Source organism: Stegostoma tigrinum, chromosome 2 (genome assembly GCF_030684315.1).
Source record: "Stegostoma tigrinum isolate sSteTig4 chromosome 2, sSteTig4.hap1, whole genome shotgun sequence".
NCBI lineage: Eukaryota > Metazoa > Chordata > Chondrichthyes > Orectolobiformes > Stegostomatidae > Stegostoma > Stegostoma tigrinum.
In genome coordinates this window covers 107057243-107076758 of record NC_081355.1, presented here as the reverse complement: position 1 = coordinate 107076758, position 19516 = coordinate 107057243, and the positions used below count along the sequence as shown (strand labels likewise).

Genomic DNA, 19516 nt, shown 5'->3' with positions numbered 1-19516 from the left:
AAAAAAATTGTAATGCATGTCAGAGCTTACATAATGTTGTCACTGTCAATGTAATTATCAACTTACTTTTTTAGAACACAATCCTGTGCTGAATAACTGCACTAAAAAAAGACTCATCAAAATACAATGAATCATCTAACAATGACATTTGAAGCTGTCCAAACATTCAAAACTTATCTGTCAGAATGTTCCTGTCTCCTCAGCTGGGTTTCACTCATCGTCACAAACTCTCCAAAGAGTGCTTTTTTTTTGATGGGTTTCCAAAGCCCACACCAGAACTTTACAATAATAGGTAGAAAACAATGCAATTTTCCTGTTGGACTCTGAATTCGGAAAAGATGCAGGTGCATTTTGCAATCAAAGTTTTCCTGATTGACAAAAAGGTCGCACTAAAATGGTGTGGGATCAGGAAGGTACAGCTAGAAATTGCTTTTAGATTAGATTCCCTGCAGTGTGGAAACAGTCCCTTTGGTCCAGCAAGTCCACACTGCCCCTTGGAGCATCCCGCCCAGACCCATCCCCCTATAACCTACACACCCCTGAACACTACGGGCAACTTAGCATGGCCAATCCAACTAGCCTGCACGTCATTGGACTGCAGGAGGAAACCAGAGCACCCCGAGGAGACCTACGCAGACACGGGGAGCATGTGCAAACTCCGCACAGACAGTTACCTGGGGCTAGCATCGAACCCGGGTCCCTGGCGCTGTGAGGCTGCAGTGCTAACCACTGAGCCACTGTGCTGTCCCTTTTCCTGTAAAGAAAATGCAATCTGCATGTTGTGAGCTGATTGCATCTCTGTGAAAATATGAAACTTCAGCCTCAGATGTATTTTAACCCAACTACACTAGTCCAGTCATCCCCACATCCAGTTCACACGGGCAAATAATTTCAACATCATCGCGCTTGTTTATGTGAGAAGCAGATTTTTGTGTTTTGCATTATTGAGACATTCTGAAATAAAAACAAAAGTTGCTGGAAATATTTAGCAGCTCAGGCAGTGATATCTTAGGTCAATGAGCTATCGTCAAAACTGGAAAGGTTAGAGATGTAATAGATTTTAAGCAAGTGCAATGGTTAAAATAAAAGTAGGGATGGTGAAAAAATGATGCAAATGGTAGATCTAAGACAGAATGGAAGATTGTAGAGAAAAATGTCAAAGGGGAAAGGAGACAACAACGAAGCAAGTGAAGATTCAGAAGAGGGCCTCAAATATTCAGTCCGAAGAAACAGCTCTTCCTGCCCTCTCTCCTTTCTCTGCCTCTGTATTTATTTAAACCATCTCTAACATTTGCCTAGTTCTAATGATGGATCTTCAATCTGGCATACAACTGTTTCCCTTTCCACAGATGCTACCTGACCGATTGAATATTTCCAGCACTTTGTGTTTTTATTTCAGAGATCTGGAATCTGCTGTCTTGCTGTTCAAACATTTTTTTGCACGGGTGTTTAAATAAGAGAAAGAAGGGGGTCTGGAAATAGAATGAGGAATGCAAATGAAGTTATTAGTTAGCTATTCCTTTTATATTTTTTAAAATAAAAGAATATTTATAAAGCAATATGATGCTATAAGCTAACTTGCTTTCTGTGCTTACTTTTATATTCCCATAAATCAATCTTCAAAAATTTATTTTTGTGTAATTAAGGCTTTTATTTGTATAGTTCCTTACCTTGTCTTTGAAATATCTCAAAAGCTTGCCACACAATTGCTTTGAAGTACAGTCACTGTTACGTTAGGCAAACATGACACCCATTTCACAAAAAACCAGACTCGACAAACAGCAATGAATAATATGAGGTGAATTACATTTTGTAATGTTTACAGAGGGATATTTTCTAGTGGAGATACATTGAAATGATCTGCCAGCCTTAATAAAAGCATGGAATGTGCACAGACATATTGTCAATTATTTAAATCATTGACGTTTCAAATATTTATAATTTAAATTTTAACTCAGGATATGTGCCTGCCTTTTTTGCTTGACTGTTTCTGGCACAATTTGGTAGTGTTAAAAATGTTGCATTGAAAACAGTGCCTGTGTACATAAGTACGCAGGGTCAATGAATGACTATTGAATATTTCTACTAATTGTATTCATTTGCAACATTAAAAGAGGCTTCAATAGTTAAAGTTGGCTCTTTTATATGAAAAAAAACTGAACAGTATGAATCAAAAAGCGTGTTTTTGTTGTTGGGATTTACTAAGAAACTATCTAATATGCCCCAATAACATCAGAAAATAATTTCTTTAGTGACTAGGTGGGACTTGAAACTGGGCCTCCTAGCTCAGAGGGACACTACCACTGCACCGCAATACTCTTCGTGTGACAAAGCATATTCAGCTGTTTTCATCAAACTTCATCACTTTATCACTTCTAAATATATGGAAACAGTTTTTGAAGCAATTTTTAATTTAAAAGTTCAGTTTAAAATACTACCTGATCGCACTGATTCACAGCAGATATCCTGTTCGGCAAAATGCCAATCAATATGTTAGGGGGGAGTTCACTTTTCAAAACAGGTATAATTTTGGGTGCAATTTGTGCCTGAAACAAGAATTAATTTCAAGATAAACATCCTGCCCTATAACACATAACACAATTTCCCCAGACTTGCCTGTAACTCATTGTTCTTTTCCTTATTTTTAATCCAGATTTTGCCTTGTCCTTGTGGGTCAATCAGAAGTGGATACCTGGTTGCTTTGGTCACTATGATACCATTCTGGATTGACAAGTCATCGCTTGGAAGTCCCTGAAGGTTCCATTCACCAATTGTAGCATTATCAACCAACATACTGATTAGATTGATGTCCTGGAGGTTAAAATAAATGAAAACCATTAAAGGTTCTACAACTAATATTAGTAAAGGACTAACTAGCAATAAACAAAAGTATTTATTTCCCAAGCTCCTTTTTTCAGGTACACGTAGAGGTAATGGTACAATACAGTGGAAAAGCAGCAACCGCAGCTTCTGAGAATTACTGATGCTCTTGTAGATTTTCTTTGCTTTGCTCTAATTGTGCATTTTTAAGAGTGAATAACATCACTACCTGAGAGAAAGTCAGTCAGATCATGTGTCAATTCGGTGGTTCACTGCTGCTGGAAGGGATTCTCAATCTAACAGCCATGAAGCCCTGCTCTGCCTGAAGTTGCCAACCAATCAGAAGCTGCAGAAAGCCATCAAAGCCTTAGGCTGTTCAGCCACGAAGGCTGGGACCAGCAAGAAGGGGCATCACTGGGTGGAGGTCACAGGGTGTAGGGAGTTAGGAGGACTTGGCAAGGGTAGAGGGGTGGTTTCCAGCAGCCCAATGTGGTCGCTGCACCATCTGTGCCCTAATTCTTTCCAGTTTAGCACTAGTGAAGGCAGTTAGTTGGATCAGTAGCAGGTTGAGATCTTAAAATGGTGATCAATTGACGACTTAAGGGCCTTAACAGGTGGTAGGTTGGAAAGGTAATCAGTGGGTGTTCAATGGAGCTTCTTGTTCAGAACCCGATGGCTGAGGTAATGAGAAGGGCAGAGATCTCCTTCTGGTGCCAATCTGCCTGATTATGTGCCCTTTTCACACCTGCCACTTCAGAGGGAAGGAAAACTCCAGCCTGTATTTAAGAATGACCCATCTTCTACTTGCTTCCAACACACATTTTAAAACAAAAGACAACAATCTCCCTTGCATTGGGTTTTCAACATAACTTGTCTTAGAAGGCTAGAGATCCATTGGCAGATAAAGGAACAGGAGTAGGCCATTCAGACCATCGAGCTACCGTACCATTCATTATGATCATAGCAACGTGAACACTTCTGCCTATCTGATATCCATAACCCTGGGCAGCACTGGTAATCAGAATGGCGTTTGCTAATTTATTCTCAAACCAGCTTTACAGCTATGTGTGACAATATTTGGTGTGATTTGCTTTGTTCATTTCCCATGCTGCAGTAATGAATTAAGTATTGTAATCTCAGACAATAACACAACAGCTGAGAATCCTAGTTGGCACAAGCTGTTATGTTTTTGAATAAATTAAAATGCTCCGATGAGGGATCACTGGACCCCAAATGTTTCTGACTGTCTGTTACTTGAGATATTTTTGTGTTTCAGGCCACTCACACAGCTGGAATTAGGTCTCAATCATCTCAGAGAATATCCCACTTTACCAGATTTTGTTTGAAGAGTCATAGTATCTTTGAAGAAATATTTTCAGATTATTTCACTTCTCTGCTTCTATCCTCATGTTTACAGTGCAGCAAAATATTTATTTCGCTCTTTAATTATTAAAAACAATTACTGAGTAACAGATTAAACAAATAGTACCATTAATACCATCCATCATTATACTGTGATTTATCTCAATTAATTGCTCATCGCAATGCGAATTAATAAACAAATAATACTGCCAGCTATAATAAACAATGACATGAATTCTATTGCATTTTCTTTGCCCCAACAATAACGTAAACAATCCACAGCATTTTGCTCTATTACATAAGCAATCCAGCCTCATTAAGTACTAATCGTAGGCAATCTCACTTATTTGAAACAGAGATAATAGATAAATATGCTGCCTCTCTCATCTCTTGTGAGCTGCTGTTCCACTCCTGAATCTCGCTGCCACACAAAATGTACACTGGTGTCTAATGGGCACTTGTCAGTCCATCACTGAGCATTTACTAAATTTCTTGCAAGTAACACCCAGATTTTTTTTGCACATGGAGGCAGGTATGGGAGTTGCAAGAACAAATGTGAATTAATTAAAATGTATGCCAGCAAGATTAACCCTATTGTGAGAGATAATTCAAGGGCTTCATTTGTATTTATCAGTTGAAACAATATATAGCTTTTATTCAATTACTATCTTTCAGTGCTGGATAGAAATTGTACTGGATTCAGCACTTCAGTGCCAGACTTCCTACTCACTGACCTTTGAATATACTTTTGGAGTTGAGTCTGAAGTTTACATCAGTGAAATTGAAGTGACTGGCAGTACAATTACATGTGGGAAAAGTGTACCTTCTACAGTTGTCATGTCACCAAACTCAGCCTAAAGTTCAACTAGATTGGTCAGTCATGATTTCCCTTTCATAAACCCATGCTAGCTTTGAGCAGCTCATATTTCTCCTTCTTCTGAGACAGGAGGTTGTGCCTCAGAAAACAGCCAGCCAAACCAAAGATCCAATGGCTAGCTGCTCAATGATGCTGCAGTGTTAGATGGGAGTGGTAGCCAGTGCTGGGACTACAGCTGATCACAAGGGACAATGATGGATTCCAAGCTAAGTGGGACGATTTCAGTGGAGTCAGACTTGCAGGCCCCTTAAGAGGCTGAGTGGGCTATATTTGAGAGGTCAGGGAGAGGGTAAAGTGGGAAGGTAATCTCACAGGTGTCTCTAACCTGTACCTGAGAGACGTACCCTACCATCCCCTTGTCCTCCGTAAGCCCATGCTACTAATGCTGCTGGGCTTTCCATATCACATGGGCCTTCTCCTGCCATAGGGTTAGAATGAGAGTCTTGAGCGGCTATTAACTGGTCATTTATGCACCTCAATATAAGACCATAAGGCCATAAGACCATAAGACATAGGAGTGGAAGTAAGGCCATTCAGCCCATCAAATCCACTCCGCCATTTAAATCATGGCTGATGGGCATTTCAACACCACTTCCCTGCACTCTCCCCGTAGCCCTTGATTCCTTTTGAGATCAAGAATTTATCGATCTCTGCCTTGAATGCATCCAATGTCCCGGCCTCCACTGCACTCCGTGGCAATGAATTCCACAAGCCCACCACTCTCTGGCTGAAGAAATGTCGTCTCATTTCAGTTTTAAATTTACTCCCTCTAATTCTAAGGCTGTGCCCACTGGTCCTAGTCTCCCCGCCTAACAGAAACAACTTCCCAATGTCCACCCCTTCTAAGCCATACATTATCTTGTAAGTTTCTATTATATCTCCCCTCAACCTTCTAAACTCTAATGAGTACAATCCCAGAATCCTTAGCCATTCATCATATGTTAAAGCTACCATTCCAGGGATCATCCATGTGAATCTCCGCTGGACATGCTCCAGGGCTAGTATGTCCTTCCTGAGGTGTGGGGCCCAAAATTGAACGCAGTATTCTAAATGGGGCCTGACTAGAGCTTTATAAAGTCTCAGAAGCACATCACTACTTTTATATTCCAATCCTCTTGAGATAAACAACAACATTATATTTGCTTTCTTAATCACGACTCTACCTGCAAGTTAACCTTTAGAGAATCCTAGACCAACACTCACAGATCCCTTTGTACTTCTGCTTAACGAATTTTCTCACCGTTTAGAAAATAGTCCATGCCTGTATTCTTTTTTCCAAAGTGCAAAACTTCACATTTACTCACATTGAATTTCATCAGCCATTTCCTGGACAACTCTCCTAAACTGTCTAAATCTTTCTGCAGCTTCCCTGCCTCCTCAGTACTACCTGCCTGTCCACCTATCTTCGTATCATCGGCAAACTTCGCCAGAAAGCCCCCAGTCCTAGAACGGGCTGCCTGTACATCCAGCATGCCCTGTACAACTTCAGAAAGTTCAAGGGCAGGCAGATAGGCAGCAAGGATGCAGGATTTACAAATCACCCCAATCCCAGCTTCAAACCCACTAGCCAGGGAGTGTAAAATCCGACCAACAACTCTGCGCCAATACAATCTCAAATAAAGGTGAGGAAGAATAAAAGAAAATATGACAAGAAACTGTACAGCAAAGTCAAACCATCAGAAAAAAAGACATTATCAAATACGGAAAGGAAAAGATAAAATTGCAAAAGACCAATCAATAGACTGATTAAAGATTAAAGTCTTAATAAATTTGTTTGTCTATTTTTAGTTGGCAATCTGCCCTTTCAGTAATACTTACAATTATAAACCATCCTACAGAGAAAGATACAAATCATGTTGTGAGGATAATCCTTCAGAGACACTTTCCTGCATTTGCAATTTTCAGACACTCGATGTGGGCAGGGCTCATAAATTAAACAGCTTAACTCATCAAGGGCAAAACAAAGAGTTTTGGTGAACTTCCACATTATTTCTGAAAGTTTATTGGGCAAAAATCATTTTTTTCTCCTGCTCAGGGAATATTTTTAATAATTTAAGCAACGAACAATTAGTATTCTATTTCTCAAAATATACCTGCTTTTCTAAGAAATTAGAGATTAGATTTTTAACTTCACGTAAAGATGCAAAAAATGGCATTGATGATTAACCACATGATATGAGAATAGGCTAATATATTTACTTCCATTAAATCATGGGAAATAAAAATCAGTTTTGTTTCTATAATGAGCAGCCAATCTGCAACATAGTTATACATTAGGTCACAAATTAATAATCAACCCGTTTGGTTTTAATAATTCAACTTCAAAACGTCGAGCAAGTCAAGGTTGGCAGCTCACCACCACTTTCTGAAGGATCGGCAATAAATGCTGTCCCAGCCTTCCTGTGAAAGGGTCAGATTACATTATTGAATAATACATATCTACAAGTTCACTTACATCACTGTATGGTATACTGTTGCTGCTAATCTCCTCTTTCCACATTTGAAGGAGAAGGTTCCTGTATTCTTGATTAAAAGGTCCCGAATAGGAGAGGAATCCAGTGGCTAGCAATACATCACCAACTAACCAAGTAATCTGATCCTGGAAAAGTTTACTGCTTTCTGTCCACCGAACCTGAGATATTTTTAAAGGAAATATATCAAATAGTTTCACCAAACTGTTTTACAACTTTATTTGGATTTTTACCTCCCAAGCCCACATCTACTTTTGAATTCTGTTTATCCCTAATAGAATTAATGACAGATATACCCATGTTTCAATGTTTCACAGAAGTTGGAGGTATTGGAGAAGATTTTAAACAAGTTTTTTGCTGGGTCCCATTGGTTTTGCAAAGTTTCTCCCCCAGGTGTAGCAGTATGAAGCCATGGTAAATACAGCTGCTGTACCTTATTGATATGCTGCAGTTCAGGAGATGTCAACATCAAGGAGAGGTTCAGGAAATTGAATGAAGTTCTGAGCTACATAAGCAAAACTCAGCTACTTACAAGACCATTTAAACTTTTCGATTACATTGCAGGTATTCCTCAACAAGGAACATTTTTAAAAGTGTGACAATGGTTTGATTTAGCTCTGTGTGGCTTTTTGATTCAAGATTGCCAGCGGGAAATTGGGATCATTTGAGGACACTTTTTGGGACTTTCAAGTGCTTATAGCTCCCAGACAGCAGCGACAATATGATCTGCTTGAATTACATTGGACACCATAGTGGTCTTCGTGTACAGATGGCCAGCAGCCATCAAATGTTCTCAGAATATGCAGCAGAAATGCACTGCCGTCAAGATACTAGTTATTTTTTTTCTCGTGTGTTGTTTCAGTTCTGTAACTGACAATGTAAAATGGCAAGCACTTGAAATTGCAAATGTCTACAGGGAATGATGAAGTGGGTACTGAAGGAGATTTTCCTCACTTCAAGGCTTCTGCACAAACTATTTAGGCGCACAAGTATGCATTCCCTTTGGAACACAGAATGACTTGGAAAATAAACACAGCATGTATAGTCAGTAGAAATCACTGGAAAATGGAGGAGGAGGCAGGGGATCTAAACAGATGAGCCACTCTCTTTCTCCCAGCCCCTTTGCAGCCTCTCTCTTTCTCCTCCACCATCTTTGCAGCCTTGAACCCGACCCGATGGTGGATGGCAGTAAAGTTGTCCCCACCACTCAGCAAAAAGGAAGCTTCTCAACAATGGTCAAGGACTTCAGGACCTCTCTCCCTCCAGAACACTCCACATTCCAAGCTTCTGCAAAAGATGCCTGACCCTTTCTTGGTTCCCAAACCTGGACTCCAGCAGACCGTCCCTAGCAACTCCCTTATTGCCAGGACATAATTAACCTGGTTGTCGCTCCTTCAATCATACATCAATTGCTGACATATGGGTGAACTATCAGCAGCAACAATGGGAGAGGATGATTCATGACTGGAGGAGCAGCTCTTCATTGCTTCCTGTTATTCTGTTTACTAGATAGCCTTTCTGTCATTAATCACCCTGTGAGCAAATTTATCCAGGTGATTTGGGGGCTATGAGGTAAATTAGGTCCATACGTTCTGAGCACTGACATTTACTGTTCGATGTGGTTCTATGACGAGAGAGCTCATAGTTATCCTGAGTGTGCTCATAGTTACACCAAACTGAGATAATCAGTTGAACTTGTAATGTTATGCTTGCTAGACATAGCACAAATTCATATACAGGGCACTACCTCTACGAACAAAAGGAACAGGTTTAACTTTTACTGCTTTTTTTTAATTACCCAGAAGCAAGGGAAGTCTATAGACCCCATTGCTTTCTCCATGGCAATGCCTCATCCAAGTAAAGTCATCTTGATGACCAATCTCCTCCTCCTGTTGTTGTGATCATTTGAAACTTTGCATTCTTGCATTTTTCCTGATGAATGCAAGTCAAACAACTTTGTCAACATGTCTCAGCTTTCAACAATTTTCAATTCTGTGCTATCACATGACTCTTTGTGCTCCCACTCCTCTATAGCTCTTATGATTTTGTCACAATTTTTATTTAAATATGCAAATTGTGTGGCACCCTCTTCTGTTTTAGTTACTACCCATTGAATTATTAATTATTATTTTTATAATTGAGTTATTGTATTAATTATATATTGAATTGATTAATTAATTGCTTCGTAGTACAGAAATTAAACATTGTTTAAAGAAGTCAAAGCTTTTTGTTTTGCTCTTGTCAGGACAAGGACACAAAAAGCAAGCTTGAAAAAAGCCTACTAATTTTAAACAGCAGGAGAACAAAGTGTAATCATTTCGTCCAATGCTTGCACGGAAATGGAGCAAATATAGTGAACTGTCAATCTTAGTTCTCAGAGCATGCAGGTAGACTCTGATTGGTCTGCGAACAGAAGAGCTTAGAAATCTCCATGATCCTTTTTGTTACAATGAATAAGTTGCAATAAATGCACAAATTCCCTTCGTCTACTAAAACTGGGTCCTGTGTATTAATACGGATAATACCTAGCTTGTGCAAATCATCAAACTATAAGACTGAATAATACACTTAAACTGGTTTCTGATGTAAGTTAAACTAGGTTATCCAATAACCTCTGATAAAGGGTCTAGGCCCGAAACATCAGCTTTTGTGCTCCTGAGATGCTGCTTGACCTGCTGTGTTCATCCAGCGCCACACTTTGTTATCTAATAACGTATCAACGTGTCTCATATTCAATAGCTGAATAATATCTGGTGACAGGCACAGTGTTTTGAATCTTGCGTGTAGGGGCTATTCGAGCATGAATGGCATGCTGCCCACTGCAAAGGTCAATGAGATGTGTTGTTTGATATATGTGACTGCTATTAGGCTACAAGATATAGGAGCAGACACAAGCCATTTGGCCCATCAAGTCTGCTCTGCCATTCAACCACAGCTAACATGTTTCTCAACCCTGTTCCCCTGAATTCCTTGATTTCCTTACCAATCAATAACCTATCGATCTCTGTCTTAAATATACTCAATGACTTGGCTTCTATAGCCTATTATAGCAATGAGTTCCACAGATTAACCACCCTCTGGCTGAAGAAATTCCTCCTCACCTTAGTTATAAAGGGTTGTCCCTTAACACTGTCATAGTCGCTCCTACTAATGGAACCATCTTTTCCATGCCTACTCTATCAAGGCCTCTCAGTATTTTGTAAGGTTCAATCAGATCCCCTGTCATCCTTCTAAACTCCAACAAATACAGACCCGGAGTCTTCAACCCCTCCTCATGTGACAAGCCTACGGTCCAAGATCATTCTTGTTAATCTCCTCTAGACTTTGTCCAACACCAGCACATCCTTCCTTAGATATGGGTCTCAAAATTGCTCATAATATTCCAAATGTGTCCTGGCCAGAATCATAAGGCCTACATACCTGGTATACACTGGCACTGAAACTTGATAACTCACGTTACTCATTTGTAGGGTAGGCAAAACTGCATAGTGGCTTATGGCAACATCTTGTTGGTGGAAGAACCATTCATCCGTTTACTGCAAAGTTGCAGTGTGAGACAGCCAGCTTTTCCTGTTCATATTTTTGAGATGCGTGTCCCTTCCATAGTTTATGGAGACAGACAGGGCACAGTCCCAGGTCAAAGGTAAGGGTCCTTTCAAGAGCTTTCACGACATATAGTGAGTGAAGATTTGACCAGTGTAACCATTGTCAAAAGGATTGTTTTAGTCCTTCCTATCCCTGCACTAAACATACAGAATGAGTAAATAGGAACCTTTTCATGAGTTTGCCAATAAGATTTACCTTATTGTGCATGAAACTAGAAATCTAATGTGTATTTTGACCAGTGAATTTACGTTTTCTGTAGATAGTATGAGAGAATCCATTGACAGATTTCTGGAATTTATTAAGCTATATAAAGAAATTCTTTAATGTAGCAACAGATTCAAATATCACAAATGTGTCATCTTGTATCAAATGTATAAAAGGGTTAGAAGGTTAGTGAGCATTCCATCAAATACATACTCCTCCTGGTGTTTCTATCAAGAGCTGAGCCGAAAGCGGGTCCTATGGCAATGTCATCCGTTTTGGTGTATGTACTTGAAATTGAACTCAACTGCACAGATTGTTAAGTTCATGAGTTCAATGCACACACATTCAGACATTGGTGGCATGCATGCACATTGCTGTGACATAGTGACATAGCAACATCCTTTGAGTGCTATTGTGGTAAGTGATCTAGCAATGGCAAAAATATGCATGGACGTAAAATTTCTCTCAATATATAAGTCTTGTATGGTCTTTGTAAAAGTGAGGGAATCCTTTACAATGTTTATGGAAAACTCGCTTAAAGTCTGGTTACAACAGCTCGTTTAATCATTTGGCCAATTCATGTTACACAGGACATTGATAAAATAAGACATAAAATGGTGTGGTTTTTGTGTGTCTTGGAATAGGCCATTTTTGTATACACATGCTGTGAAGATATATATATCACAGGTAGATTACTAATCTTACGCAAATCCAACAAGCCCCTCTGCATCTTGGCCTTGAGCGTGGCTGTGTGGTCATGTGTAGTGGCAAGTCCTTTACTTAGAAACTTGGAACTACCATTAGGCACAGCTTGCCTCTTGTTGATGCAGTTGTTTTGACTGAGTATGAGTGTTCCAGTTCTATTGTCGGTTTTATATATGTATATCAGGATTCGCTTTAAGATTATGCAATGTTACATACTATTTGTGTCATAAATGAAAATCTGCCAAGTCAGTAGATGTTTCACAACATACATGTGGCAGATCTGCAGGGAGCGCACTCAGGGCCTTAGGGTGCTTGTTGGATGCTCATTCTGATGAAATAACTAGTAATGTGAGAATTTGAATTTGCCTCGAGTCCTAGTCTCAATGAATGCAAAACAGTTTAAAAATTAGTTACATGCAGATTCAGTAAAAGGTGTTCATTGAATATTAGTAATTAGTTTATGACAAATTCAGTTTTACCTTTTCACCACCTAGGCCTTCAATGAGGGCTGTGGCATTGTTCATTTTCTTCCTACAGGCCTCTGCGTCATCAAGTAGTGCTTGCTTTTCTGACATAGCAGCATCATACATGGCTTGCACTTCATCTAGTTCCCGTTGCTTATCATCCAGCTGCACTTGAGCATTGTGCAGTTCGTTTTTTGCAACAGCTAATCGAGCCTCTTGCAGAGAAAGGTTTGCCTTTTTGCAAAAAAGACATGTCAAAGTAAATAAAAGTGTGGGGCATTGTGAAATGAGTCCTAGCTGGGGTACTTGAATTTCCCATCACGTAAAAATCTATTAACTTCTAGTTTAGTACACATAAAATGTAAATTAAATCATCAGCCTTGCATAGAAAAAAGCTCATTTACTATGAAATAATCATGTCTTTAAACATCAGTTTTGATGAAAATCTCCCAAATCACATTCAAGTACAAATATTAAACTCAACAGTTATGTTTGGAACATATGAAACTAAAAATAAATAAATATTGCTCTCAGCTACTGCAAACAGACATGCTTTTGTATGGAGTGAATTTCGTCTTTCCATAGAGAGCATTTGGTATATGTTCCCCCAGACCAAAATCGTCTGGCATCAACCAAGGACAAATTCACTGTAATTTTTATGCTGAAAAATTGCAAGCAGGTTGCAACTTATAATGGAAAACTATAGAAACAGAAAGAAAATCTCTCATATGAATGGCAACATAAAATCAATAATCCAAAAACTTTTAACAGAATTCCTCTTAGACCTGACATTTTGCTTTCAAGTCAGGACCACAAACAGGAGAATTCTCTGCTCTACAAAGCCAATTCAGGAAAATGTGCCCCGGCAGCTTAATTTTAGTTCCACAGGTACAAGTATTCATAGGAATTGGGCCAGCAGCCCCTTCAAAGAATGAAGAGGCAGGAACAACGGCTGTAGGGTGAGAGGTGAAGAGTCTGAAAGGCCAGTCTTGATGCCCTGGCACTTTGCCCCAGATGTAAAACAAAATAAGTAGTTATATTCCTTCAAGTTGAATGCATGCTCATGTCTACTTTTAGTCATCTTAAAGGCCATGTTACCTCTCCTAAAGTGTACCTGGACCTATCTGGAGATAGCTCACAACTCCAAAGAACAATCAGAAGATGTGCAAGTTAGGTAGATTGGCCACACTAAATTGCCCAGAACATCCAGGCATGTGTAGGTTAGGTGGGTTAGCCACGGGACATGCAGGGTAATAGGGTCAGGGGGTGGTTCTGGGTGAACTACTTTTCGGAGGGTCAGTGTGGACTGAATGGGCTGAAAGGCTTGCTTCCACACTGTGAGGATTCTATGATCCTATGATAACTCTAATTAGTTTGGACATTTTCCTGAAAAGTATAAAGCTTACAAATTTTTTTTTTCAACATTCCACTGATGAAAATTGAACCTACTCAGGTAAATGCATTTTTACATGGGCAGTTCTTTTTCCAGCAACTACAGAAATGCAAACTACAACCCAAATGACTCCAGCCAAGTTAATAAAGTGTGAAGCTGGATGAACACAGCAGGCCAAGCAGCATCTCAGGAGCACAAAAGCTGACGTATTGGGCCTAGACCCATGAAGGGTCTAGGCCCGAAACATCAGCTTTTGTGCTCCTGAGATGCTGCTTGGCCTGCTGTGTTCATCCAGATTCACACTTTATTATCTTGGATTCTCCAGCATCTGCAATTCCCATTATTTCTGACTCCAGCCAAGTGGTGGGCGCCTGATTTAGGCATCATTTTGACTAAGATGGAAAGCCTCTCCAGCAAAAAATTAGTCCATTTGTTGCAATATAGAACCATATGTTATGTAATTTAGTATTATATATTCATACCGTACCTTCAGAGGAAGCACTTCTTTATTAATTTCAAAAAAGCTTGCCATGGCCTTAGTCCACGAGCACAGACCTGCAACATTGCCACACACCTTCTTTGCAGTTTCAAGATTGTAGTCATCCATATCTAGGTAAGGTTGCAGCAAATCTATAACCTCTCCAGTGATGGAATCCTGCACATAAAGCAAAGCCTGTTGCATCCTTTAAGCAGTGTGAATAGATTGGTAAAGCAAAGCTTTCCAAAGAATGAAATTTAACAATGGAAATTCCGATTCCACTAAAAAAAGTATTTCTGCCAATCATATATAATCACAGTGTTGTACAAGCGAGTTTAATAATAATAAAACATCGTTACAACTGATTCTTCACACTGTTAGTCTGGATATGAAAACAGTACAACCATTAAATGTTGAAAGGACATGCAGTTGTTATACACGAATGAAAGCGTATCATTTTTGTAATTATCTTTGTTTCTCATTTAATATTCACTTTCAAGACCATACACCTATAAAGGTGTCATTCCAACTTCACGTCCACTGAATTAAGTTGGAAATCCTTATATTGTGTCACAGCAATCTTGAACCAAAGCAGGGAAAGCAACCTGACAGAGCCCTGCTTATTTTGCCTTACAAGAATTCTGTTTTTTTTTCCCTGTTAGAAGGATGAATAGATTCACATGTGCATGTTTAAAATCTAAAGGTCTGACGGTCCAGTAGCTATTAGGTGCCAAGATACACCCAGGATTGACAAGTGAACCACATTCTCCACCAAAGTTCTTGGGTTTAGATGAGCAACTAAACAACAGGAGAATATCCGGGATCGTTGTCACTACCTAAAGGTTAAAGATTACCTGCTGACGAGGTGCCAGGTCTCTTAGGAACATAGGAATGTAGGAACAGGATTAGGCTATTCAGCCCATGAGCCCGTAACACCATTCAATTAGGTCATGGCTGATCTGTGGCCTAAATCCACAGATCTGCCTTTGCCCTACATCTCTTAATACCTTTGCTTAACAAAACATTATCCAACTCAGAACTAAATTTAACAACAGATCCAGCATCCATTACTGTTTGCGAAAGAGTTCCAAATATCTATCACCATGTATGTGTTAAAGTGCTTCCTAACATCTCCCCTGGACAATTGGGCCCTCATTTTTAGACTGTGTGCCTTAGTTCTGGAATCTCCAACCACTGCAAATGGTTGCCTATTTATGTGAAATGCCACTTTGATCAATATTAAATCATCTGGGCCTGAAGACTGCCAAATGCAGCAAAAACAACCACATTTTATGTACCAGTCAAAGCAATGGATAATGAACCTGAAAGTGCTGTCCCAGCAACCTGGGTGTAAGGATAGGGTTTTCCAACAGTTTTGGAATTTCACTACCCGCAGGAATACACCAAAGTGAATGTGGATTTTTGAAGTGTAAATGCTAAGAGAATATGGTGTTTATAGATAGAATCGTATCCGCAGCTGAATATTTAAGATGATTTATTTTAAACGCGTAGCACTGATATGAATCTTTCAAGCTGACCCCATAGTCAGGGTCAAACTTGATAAAGCCGAATGAAATTGTGTGGAAAGCTAGTTTTACTCAACATCGCTCGGGAATTTAGTCTTCACTACTTAAACTCAATGTGAAAAGAAATTACTTTGGTTGTATTACACAGCTGGAGTGTAAACACAGCCTCAAATAACTTAAAGGAGGTGCAACAAGAATCCAAAATGCCTAAGGAGGTTCCAAGATAACGTTCCAACTGCACACAATGTGTGACTAAACAAAGAAGGATGTCTCAAGAAAATAAAAACCAAAATAACGGTGGATGCTAGAAATCAGAAACATAAACAGGAATTGCTGGACAAATTCAGCAGGTCTGGCAGCATTCGTGGCGAGAAATCAGAGTTAACATTTCAGGTCCAGTGACCCTTTCTTGGAAAAATTCTGAGGAAGAGTTACTACTCCCAAAACATTAACTCTGATTAATCTCCACAGAGGCTGCCAGATCTGCTGAGATTTTCCAAGAAAGTATCAGAAGTCACTTCAATCTAATTCACTGGGCAGAAAACCCATGGAATCTCTCGAAATATTGGTTTGTCATTGCATCTGCAAATAAGTTGGCTGATTGGTGGGCTGGATAGAATGGGGGGAGGCAATAGTTTAGTGGTATTATCACTAGACTATTAATCTAGAACCTCAGCTAATGTTCTGGTGACCCAGGTACAAATTCTATCATGGCAGATGGTGGAATTTAAATTCAATGCAAAATATCTGGAATTAAAAATTTACTGTTGACCATGCTGATTGTTGGAAAAACCCATCTGGCTAACTAATATCTTTCAGGGAAGGAAATCTCCCATCCTCACCTGGTCTGATCTACATATGTCTCCAGAATGGCTCATGGGCTGAATAGATGAGGGTCGAGCTGTGGATGTGGTGTATATGGACTTCAGTAAGGCATTTGATAAGGTTCCCCATGGAAGGCTCATTCAGAAGGTCAGGAGGAATGGGATACAGGGGAACTTAGCTGCTTGGATACAGAATTGGCTGGCCAACAGAAGACAGCGAGTGGTAGTAGAAGGAAAATATTCTGTCTGGAAGTCAGTGGTGAGTGGGGTTCCACAGGGCTCTGTCCTTGGGCCTCTACTGTTTGTAATTTTTATTAATGACTTGGACGAGGGAATTGAAGGATGGGTCAGCAAGTTTGCAGACGACACAAAGGTCGGAGGTGTCGTTGACAGTGTAGAGGGCTGTTGTAGGCTGCAGCGGGACATTGACAGGATGCAGAGATGGGCTGAGAGGTGGCAGATCGAGTTCAACCTGGATAAATGCGAGGTGATGCATTTTGGAAGGTCGAATTTGAAAGCTGAGTACAGGATTAAGGATAGGATTCTTGGCAGTGTGGAGGAACAGAGGGATCTTGGTGTGCAGATACATAGATCCCTTAAAATGGCCACCCAAGTGGACAGGGTTGTTAAGAAAGCATATGGTGTTTTGGCTTTCATTGACAGGGGGATTGAGTTTAAGAGTCGTGAGATCTTGTCGCAGCTCTATAAAACTTTGGTTAGACCGCACTTGGAATACTGCGTCCAGTTCTGGGCGCCCTATTATAGGAAAGATGTGGATGCTTTGGAGAGGGTTCAGAGGAGGTTTACCAGGATGCTGCCTGGACTGGAGGGCTTATCTTATGAAGAGAGGTTGACTGAGCTCGGTCTCTTTTCATTGGAGAAAAGGAGGAGGAGAGGGGACCTAATTGAGGTATTCAAGATAATGAGAGGCATAGATAGAGTTGATAGCCAGAGACTATTTCCCAGGGCAGAAATGGCTAGCACGAGGGGTCATAGTTTTAAGCTGGTTGGTGGAAAGTATAGAGGGGATGTCAGAGGCAGGTTCTTTACGCAGAGAGTTGTGAGAGCATGGAATGCGTTGCCAGCAGCAGTTGTGGAAGCAAGGTCATTGGGGTCATTTAAGAGACTGCTGGACATGCATATGGTCACAGAAATTTGAGGGTGCATACATGAGGATCAATGGTCGGCACAACATTGTGGGCTGAAGGGCCTGTTCTGTGCTGTACTGTTCTATGTTCTATGTTCTATGTTCTATGACCCCCAACAATGTGGTCAACTCTCAACTGTCCTCTGAAATGGCCTAGCAAGCCACTCAGTTGCATCAATTGCCATGAAATCTCAACAAAGAAATGAAACTGGATGGTCCAGCTGGCAACAACCTAGACACCAGAAAAGACAACGGCAGAAACAGGCCTGTCGACCCTGCAAAGTCCTCCTTACTAATACCGGGGTGAGGGGTGATGGGGTGCTAGTGCCAGAATTGGGAGCTCTATCTCATTGGCAGTTAAGCAGCAACCTGACATAATCATACTCACAAACTCATACCTTGCAGACAATATCCCAAACACCACCAAAACCGTGCCTGGATATGTCCTGTCCTGACAGCAGAACAGATCCAGCAGAGGTGGCTGCACAGTGGACCCCATGAAGCCTCATGCCTTTAGGTTAAACATGGGCAAGGAAATTTCCTGTTGACTATTTTTTTTATTCATTCACGGAATGCCTAGGCAGCATTTATTGACCATCCTTAATTGCCCAGAGGGCACTTAAGAATCAACTACATTGTTGTGGGTCTGGAGTCACATGTAGGCCAGACTAAGTGAGGATGGCAGTTTCCTTCCCTAAAGGACATTAGTGAAACAGATGGGTTTTTCTGACAATCAGCAATGGATTCATTATCATCATTAGATTCTTACTTCAAATATTTACTGAATTCAAATTCTACCATCTGCCATGGTGGGATTTGAACCCAGGTCCCCAGAACATTATTCTTCAGCATCTGCAGTTCCCATTATCTCTCTCCCCAGAACATTACGCGGGTTTCTGTATTAACAGTCCAGCGTTAATACCACTACACCATCGCCTCCCCTCGCTCACTACATACCAACCTCTCTCAGCTGATGAATCACTTCCATTTTGAACAAAATAAGAAAGAAGCACTGAGGGTGGCAAGAAGGCAAAATGTACTCTGGATGGGGAATTTCAATGAGTTTGCAGAATAAACGACAGAGTAGCAACAGAAACACAAAATTGGCTGAGTAAGAGGAGAGATAGAACAATAATAGTGGACTGTTGTTTCTCAGATTAGACGAAGATTTCCATTGGAGTTCCCCAGTAATTTGTAAACACACCTGCTCTTCCTGATATTTTTAATGACCTCGATCTTGGTGTATAGGATACAATCTAACGTTAACACACAATACAGAACTTAGAAGGGCTGAGGAGGATAGTATAGAACTTCAGAAGGACATTGGTGGAGTGGCTGAACAAATGGCAGATGACATTTTCTAATTCAGAGCAGTCTAAAATGATTCATTTTGATTGGAACAACTCAAAATGAAAATGAAATAAATGGAAAAATTCTAAAAGAGATTACAAGAGCGGAAGGATCCGGTAATAAATGTGCCTAGCTCATTGAAGATGGTAGATTGAGAGCACTATTCATGAATCATACAGCATGTTAATCAAGGTTTTCAGTACAATAGCATGGATGTTCTGTTAAACTTGTATCAAACACTGGTTTGGATTCAACTGGAGTGTTGTGTACAGTTTGGTTTGCCTTACAT

At 40.2% G+C, this 19516-nt stretch overlaps 1 protein-coding gene across 4 annotated transcripts in view; it reads right to left on the bottom strand.

Annotated features, from left to right (window-relative positions):
• The window catches only part of dnah5l (dynein, axonemal, heavy chain 5 like), a 384422-nt gene that overhangs the window by 117608 nt on the left and 247298 nt on the right, over positions 1-19516 (bottom strand). For all 4 annotated transcript variants that reach the window (XM_048552307.2, XM_048552297.2, XM_048552277.2 and 1 more), the window contains 4 exons: positions 14390-14557; positions 12525-12743; positions 7515-7691; positions 2617-2811 (listed from right to left, as the gene is read on the bottom strand). In XM_048552307.2, the coding sequence (XP_048408264.2) occupies positions 2617-2811; positions 7515-7691; positions 12525-12743; positions 14390-14557 (759 nt within the window). The remainder of the gene's footprint in view (positions 1-2616; positions 2812-7514; positions 7692-12524; positions 12744-14389; positions 14558-19516) is intronic.